General features: G+C 35.1%; 2 protein-coding genes across 2 annotated transcripts; both read left to right on the forward strand.

Moving 5' to 3' along the window:
* The first annotated feature begins 1,433 nt into the window (after positions 1–1,433).
* LOC131670775 (uncharacterized) lies at positions 1,434–2,842 on the forward strand. The gene is made up of 3 exons (XM_058946677.1): positions 1,434–2,479; positions 2,557–2,643; positions 2,716–2,842. Exons 1-3 carry the CDS (start codon positions 1,439–1,441, stop codon positions 2,803–2,805), a joined length of 1,218 nt encoding a protein of 405 aa, XP_058802660.1. The 5' UTR covers positions 1,434–1,438; the 3' UTR covers positions 2,806–2,842.
* A 402-nt stretch (positions 2,843–3,244) lies between these two features.
* On the forward strand, positions 3,245–4,836 carry LOC131670776 (uncharacterized). The gene is made up of 3 exons (XM_058946678.1): positions 3,245–4,301; positions 4,367–4,453; positions 4,523–4,836. Exons 1-3 carry the CDS (start codon positions 3,300–3,302, stop codon positions 4,580–4,582), a joined length of 1,149 nt encoding a protein of 382 aa, XP_058802661.1. The 5' UTR covers positions 3,245–3,299; the 3' UTR covers positions 4,583–4,836.
* The last annotated feature ends 2,872 nt before the right edge of the window (positions 4,837–7,708 follow it).

Here is a 7,708-nt window from a genome sequence, read left to right on the forward strand (position 1 = left end):
GTGAGGAAAATTACAAAAGAATATATGTATAATACATTTGGAACAAACAAGTGCAGAAGATTTTTCTTTTAAATGACGAGCCTCCATAAGTAATGTAATTTTGGAGCAAGTTTATAAAAGTTTACCTGTAAATAAATACTTTTGTGTAAATAGTGGCAAATTAGCTGAAAGAAAATTCCCTAATAGACGAAGAGATAGAGCGCTGAAAAGTGTTGCTTTTAAATAAATATAAAAAATTAAAAGACGAATGTGACTATTTATAAAGAAAATTAGAGAAAGTAAAAACTTTTTCATTCGGTCGTAAAAGAAAAATAATTAACGGAAATTGATGACTCACGTGAATTGAAATTCTGTAATTCAATTGTTGAAAATTTTAAAATCAAGAAAAATCAAATTACAAAATCTAAAGAGAAAAACTCGTTCAGTCGATTAACCAACATCTTTTTAATTAAATTGTTCTATATTAAAAGCGGTAACTAAAAAAAAATTAAATAATACAACTAAAAATATATCTACAAAAATAAAGTGTTTTGTTCCAAAGGTGTTATACATAGAGTGTTGTATAGTTTAACTCGCTGAACTCAAAGCTGAAGTCAGAATGATGTAATTTTTTTTAGCCAAGAAATAATGTAAAATTTTTGAAAAAAGTCCGAATATGTAGTATTTTTTACGATTGAAAAAATGATTTACAATGGCTTAATTATAACTACAGATTCGGACTCATCAAGTCATATTACATAAGAATAGAAGTGTTACACTATTTATTAAAATAATTTTTATGTTTTACAAGCTTAGCTATTTAGTTCAAAATTTGCGTTGTTTTTAAAACCTATTTAAATGATTGAGAAAAGGGTGTCACGAACCTTCCAAGTGATAGGCCCAAGTTTATTCAGATTCTATGTGACAAATATTAATTAAAATTAGCTAGAGCAAGAGCGTGCACCTTAGTTTAATTTTCTAAAAAGTTGAACCGAAATAATCGATTTTTTCCATGGAATTGCCAATTGCCTATATATCTTTGTTGTTAATACTTTTAATATAATTAAAACATTAAATTAATACAATAGTTTCCAAAGTTTATATATATATATATATGACTACTATTTTTTCTATCACTTCTTTTAATGTATAAAATAGTCATTCGATAGTCACATCCGTTTACATGGAACGTGATGAATATTGGATTGTGACAATTGTTTAATTTTCTAAAGTACTTTGTGTATAATTGAAGAAGAAATTATTAAGTGATTGTAAAAAGGAAAAAGTGGAAATTCTAAAATTATACATTTATATTACGTGTTAGAAGTATTTGAATTCCGTTATCTTATAAATTTACGTACTGAATAGTGGAACATAAATTTTTTTATTATAGTAGTTTACTCGGACTGTTAGAAAAATATTAAAAATATTTGTTTGTAATCATATACCATCGTAATTCATGGCTGTAAAGCTTTATCAAATGACAAATAGATTGCGATATTTTAGAATTAAAATTACTAATACCTATGACTTAATAAAACCTTGCTTATTTTTATATAAAACTTGTGGTATATTTCCGTACGTGAAAAATAATAACAATATTGTATTATGTAATATAGGATTTTGTTTCTCTTTATTCATTGCTATAATTTGCACAATTTATTTATTAATTGCTATGTATCAATCTATTATTTCCAAAGAAATAGAATTTGATACAGTCGAAGGGCTTTTACAATACAATTGCTATTTTGTATTAGGGACATTTATTACAGTAAACACTTGCGTTTCATACAAAAAAAGATTTTTTATTTTACGACAGATTATTGAAGTTTCAGTTATACTATCTGCAAAAGAATTACAATACATAGCATGTGTTATTTACACCATAATTATAATAGGATATATCTTTCTGTTAGCTCAATTTCCTCACACATATTCAGAGGATTTAGTGTTGTTCATATCTAAAATGTACACGATGTACATAACAATAGTTGTATTTTTAATGGATATGCAATATATGAGTTACGTTATGATATTGAAAATTTGTTTTCAAAATATAAATAAAAATATATTAAAGTTAAAAATGATAAAAAATCAAAAATCTATTCATAAAGCTAAAAGTATAAATTTCTCCCGTAGCGAAATCAACCTACAATTAGTTAAATTGCAAAAATTACAACAAAGACATCATAATGTTAGTGTCATAGTTCAACAATTAAATAAAGTGTTTACATTCCATGTCATAGCTACAGTTCTTATGACTTTTATTGAAGTGACATTTGGTTTATACTTTTTCATATTGCATAGTCAAGGTAGAAAAGGAATTGATTTGGAAAAGCAGATATGGTATAATTATTTTATAACCTCTGTGACTTACTATTCGTTGAAAATTGTGATAATAGTATGGGTATGCCAAAAAGCTAAAAACGAAGCTTCGAAAACTGGTATCATAGTGCATGAAGTTATTTTAAACGTCGATAATGATGAATTTGTTACAGAGGTAAAACATAACACTTTATCTGTTTACACTCAAATAATATTTTCCAAAAGACAAATTCTTTATTCTTTTTATCGTAGCTTAATTTATTTTCACTGCAACTACTTCAATGTAAAAATGAATTTACATCAAAATGTATTACCGTGGATGCAAAACTTCTTACAGCAGTAGGTTCTGATCCATTGAAAAATTATCTACTTTGCTAAATAAATCAAAGTCATTTATATTACATTTTTCAGATTGTCAGTGGGATAGCTACTTATTTGCTCATTCTAATACAATTTCTTAAAAGCAAGAAAAATTTATCAGCAGGAAATAACATCCAATAAATACTTTTCGTATTTGATACATAGTGATCGTGCTTTTACGTATACACGGTTGCCTATACACAGGATTTTACTGAATGTTAAATTTAACATAATCCTTTTATTATAGTATAATATACGCACAACAAAAGCATTACACAGGCAACAAATTTGAGGTTACATTTGTATTTTGTGATTTTAAGTTGTTAAATATATTTTTCCCTACCTTTGAATTTGAAGAACTTTTCTGTAAATAACTTACGTAAATTATTCAAAATGTGATATTCATGAAAATTATGAAATCCATCTAATCAACTTTTTGTATGCCGTTAATGTGACGTTACTGCTCATCAATAAATAGTACTATACAGTTTTATGTCATTAATCATAATTGAAAAGCATAACTATTATTACTACTCAAATGCAATTGAAATATAAAAAGAGCCCTGTTTTTTAATCTTGTTTTTAGTATCGTACCAACGTTTAAGAGCCTCGAATAAGTTTTATTAGTTAGTTCAATGTTACAAAAATGCAAAGCCACAACAAATTTAGTGAATCTGTTAAAAACATCCTTTTTTATATGTCGAATATTTGGACTACTGTCTTTTGAAATTAGAGATGGGAATATTAGAGAATCTCAATCTGGGAGTATTTATTGTTCAGTTATCATTTTCTTTTCAATGATTGTCTCATTATTTTTTTTGTATGCAACAAACGTTTCAGCATTTATGAATAGGATCAGTACATGGACACTACAGGGAAATTTTTTTTATACGCTTTCTAGCTTACTATTATTATCAAATTATATCTTTGGATCATCTATTATAATAATTTTAAAATATCTCTCGTCAACTGCAGCTAAACTGCCGAAAGAAAAGTTACAAAAAATTACAAAATGGGCGTATTTCAAAGATATAACATTGTTAATTCTATTAATGGTTCATACGCCAAAAATATTTTCTGGGCCTCTTTCAACAAAGCTTTTAAAATTACATCTCTCTTATTTGGTGCAATCATTATTTTTTTTAGATTTTCAATACATTAATTATGTATATATTTTAGCCAGTTGTTTTGAATTTATAAACGAAGAACTAATCAGCTTGAAAGAAAATGTTCTCACGGAACAATCGCATCTACTCAGACGAGTCTATCATAATCAATTTAATCCTCTATTATTTATAAAATTACATTATTTAAAACAATGGCATTATGAGCTCAATGATATTATTAGAAAAATGAATGCTACTTTTAGCTTGCAAATTGTTTCTTCTATAATTATTACGTTTAGTGAATTAACATTTGGGTTATATTTTTATATTTATGATTTGCTACACAATAAACAAAGACCAACTGATCAGGAGTGTTGGTATTTATATTATTACGCTGTATTGTTTTATTTTTCTTTAAAATTATTACTACTCACAATGGTTTGCCAGTTCGTTAATGATGAAAACTGCAAAACTTGCACAATTATAAATGAAATTATAATAAATACTGATGATAAATTTTTCAAAGAAGAAGTAAGCTTATATTATTAAATATATTAATATAATAGCATAGAATAATAATTCATCTATCTTTTTAGGTACATATCTTTTCCTTGCAGTTATTACATACAAATAGTGCATTCATTGCTAAAGGTGTACAATTAGATGCATCACTTCTAACAACTGTAAGCATTGAATATTTGAAATATTGGTCAGAAGAAATTTTATCAAAAGTCTATATTACTTTTTTGCAGATGTCAAAAGGAATATTTACATATCTCTTAATATTAATACAATTTTCTTCTACAAATTAACCATTTAGATTAATTTATTTTGCTACAACGGAGTATGGTTTTGCTGTGAGAATGATTTTCTCAAAAATAACTGATAAAAATAACCAGATAAACAGTTATTGGAATAATAATCTAACATAATTGCAATTTTCAAAAATTAGTCGCCAACAATAAAAAATAATAAATTATTTAAAAAAAAATAATTTCGTACAGTATCGAAAACAATTGGCTTACCAATTCATCCAGTATTATGACGAGTCCAACTGTGAAATGAATAGTTACACGTATATTAATTGTTTTTATAAGTTTTTATAGAATATATTTTGAATTTTGTTTAAACAATTGGCCGTATATATTTCATTTTTCCATTACGTAAATTTTATCGACAGTTTTAATTTAAATCGTTACTGATAACGTATGTGAATTGAGATAGTGAAAAATTCCTAAAAATATCTATTGATTGATTGATTTTGTTTTCAATGTATGCTCTCAAGCTGAAACCAGAAGAGAAGGGAATATGATATTATAAATAATGGATTAGCGGGAATGAATACACAAAACTCTTGATTTGTTGAATGACACTAATAGATAAAGACATTGCTGCCGAAACAAGTATTTTCGGTAAATCAAATGTGTATTTGGCATATGCCGTTCTTATATAAAAGAGGTGTATAACGAGATTTTGTTAATCATTCCAAGTGCACAGATTGAATTGCGCAACACAATAGTAGTATAGAGACAAATTACTTTCTCTGCAGTATGATTAGATGAAAATATAATACCCTTTCAATTGCAGAAAGTGCTGCACTATTCATAAAATATTCATGCGATTTTGTTGAATGACGGATCACCTGGACATAAGTCGGGCAGTTGATTAAACGCGACGAGCACATAAAAAAAGAATTGTTCCGATGTAGTCTTTCGAGAAAATAAAATAGAAATGCGTTGCGGGTAGGTTCAATACAGTCGATTTTAGTTGTGCGCGACGTGCACTTGATTGCCTATACGCAGGCGAAATATCACGACCATAAACAGTATAAACATACGCATTTTTCGCGCCGGAAAGAAACATCAATTTCATTAGTTTTTTATTTCGCTATGCGTCACCGTTTCACAATCGCGTCGAGCATGGAAAAACATCAGAATATAAAAAAACAAACAAACAATGTTTATAATGTCCAATAGATAAAAGAACAATTTATCGCACTTGACAAGCAAAAATGTGAAATTCATTTTCTTATTTATCAGTCAGAGCACAGATAAATATTGTTCATCCTCTACAATTCAAGTCGCTTCATGAATCTATAGCAGCCCGATGAAGTTCATTCATGCTAGCGTGCAGTGATGGATGACGCACGGCCGGCCGTGCCACTATCGGCGCTCTCGACGCGCTGCAAGACAAAACGATTTCTCAATTTATCGATTTCCACTCTCTCACTCGGCAACGCAAATAGCTTCGCTCGACGGGCAGTTACACCTGCGCGATATCCGTTCCGAGAAATCGCGCGCATATCAATCGCTCGCGAGATATGTGGACGGACAAGCCGTGGATTACGCAATTTCAATCTACCGCTACAGCCAGTGTCATTGCAATCGACGCGGCATCTTCGTTCCTCTCTAGCTCGTAGCCCGAGAGAGCCGCGAGGATTGTAGCAGCGCGCGGAGCAGCGATCGCTGGCATTCGGGGCGCGCGCCGCCTGCTCCGTTCGCTCGTTCGGCTCAGTTGAGCGCCGACCTCAGCGCGGTGAACGTGTGCCAGGGAAAAGGCGACGCGCGCGCGCACGCTTTCTCCTCGCCGCTGACTCGGCCGAGAAAACAAACGAACAAGCGATAGCGACGATCGTGCAACCGGGAGAGTCTGTGCGCCGCGAGTGCGGACGTGTCGGTGGTGTGCGCGTGGATCAGAGCCTGCTGAAAATCGGGGAGGCGCGCAGTGCCGGCAGAAGGAGAGGAGAAAGCCGCGGAGAGCCGAGATCCGCGGGATGAGCAGCTGCTAGCCCGCCAACTTCGAACGGCTCGCGTAGCAAGCGCATGCCCCGAACTTCTCGACAGGACCGCTGGCCGAGTTCCACTGCAGCTCTCGGCTGCGCGACTGTCGGCGGGGCAGGGAGTGAAGTGAGTCGGCACTCGGGCCGCAGCTGCCGCCGCCGCCGCCGCCTCGCTAGTGCATCGACGGCGAAGGCCGCCTGCGTGCTGCCTGCCGCAGCGCGCTGCCGCGCACCGTTACGCGACGACGCGACGCGGCGCGATGAGCTGTGTCGAGCGTAAGGGCCGCGAGGAGCTTGCACAACAACGATCGCGGAGAGATGTGCTTGCGTCCGCCAAGCTATCCGGATAACGAGGAGCAGCGCCGACCAGGCAGACTTGGAGTGAGTGCCGTCGTCGTTGTCGCAGGTGAGTCTCGATGCGCGAATACAGTTGCACGCGCACGTGAGCGCCGCGCGCTTGTTTGCTCAACAAACGGAGATGATAATCGGCAATGACGCGCTGGAAGTTTCCAAGTCGCTATTGCGATTTCCCGGTAAACAAGTGCGCGCGCCGCCACTGCCGCCGCCGTGGCAGCGAAAATATGTATATCCGCGAGAGCTGTTACGTCGCTCTCTCGCAATGATGCGGTGTTTAAAAAAAGAACGCTTTTTTCCTCCCCGGTCTGCCCACGCGTCGGTCTCGAGAGAGAGGCATTGGCAAATCGGGGACTCACGCGCCGATAATCAACGCGACAGTTATCGCCCGTTAAAAGTGGCAAAATTGGCAGCGTACGCGCTCGAAAGAACGTGAAAATATCTGCCGCGAATCGGCTGAGCCGTGCAGACCACCAACGACTTTCCCGTATAAACACAATAACTGAATCGAGAACGGCCGGAAGCGTGTAGGCGCGCGCAGTCTCTCGGCAGCGTTTGTTGCGGGCACGGCGCGACCTGCACGTACAATCGGCCGGCTGAAAAGCGAAAATAAGAGCGCGAGCTTATCGGGCTAACCTTGGGCGCGCGTTCCAACGGTGAATGAAACGGAGTCTGTGCGAGACTCGACGGTGGGAGAACTTATGGGCGTCCGACGACGCGGACGCAAGCGCGAGACAATGCTGTGCGCGCGCGGCGATCAGCTGTGCGCGCTGTGCGCGAGATAAAAGTGACGCAACTGTCGCGT

Source organism: Phymastichus coffea, unplaced genomic scaffold (genome assembly GCF_024137745.1).
Source record: "Phymastichus coffea isolate CEN01 unplaced genomic scaffold, Cenicafe_Pcof_1.1 PCOF00115, whole genome shotgun sequence".
In the NCBI taxonomy this organism is placed as follows: Eukaryota; Metazoa; Arthropoda; class Insecta; order Hymenoptera; family Eulophidae; genus Phymastichus; species Phymastichus coffea.

Bases quoted from the DNA above. Each gene is read 5' to 3' on its own strand.
- LOC131670775 (XM_058946677.1), top strand. From the start codon at position 1,439: ATGGCTGTAAAGCTTTATCAAATGACAAATAGATTGCGATATTTTAGA. The intron at 2,480-2,556 runs GTAAAACATAAC...TTTTTATCGTAG, and splicing joins ATGATGAATTTGTTACAGAG to CTTAATTTATTTTCACTGCA. The intron at 2,644-2,715 runs GTAGGTTCTGAT...TACATTTTTCAG, and splicing joins ATGCAAAACTTCTTACAGCA to ATTGTCAGTGGGATAGCTAC.
- LOC131670776 (XM_058946678.1), top strand. From the start codon at position 3,300: ATGTTACAAAAATGCAAAGCCACAACAAATTTAGTGAATCTGTTAAAA. The intron at 4,302-4,366 runs GTAAGCTTATAT...CTATCTTTTTAG, and splicing joins ATAAATTTTTCAAAGAAGAA to GTACATATCTTTTCCTTGCA. The intron at 4,454-4,522 runs GTAAGCATTGAA...ACTTTTTTGCAG, and splicing joins ATGCATCACTTCTAACAACT to ATGTCAAAAGGAATATTTAC.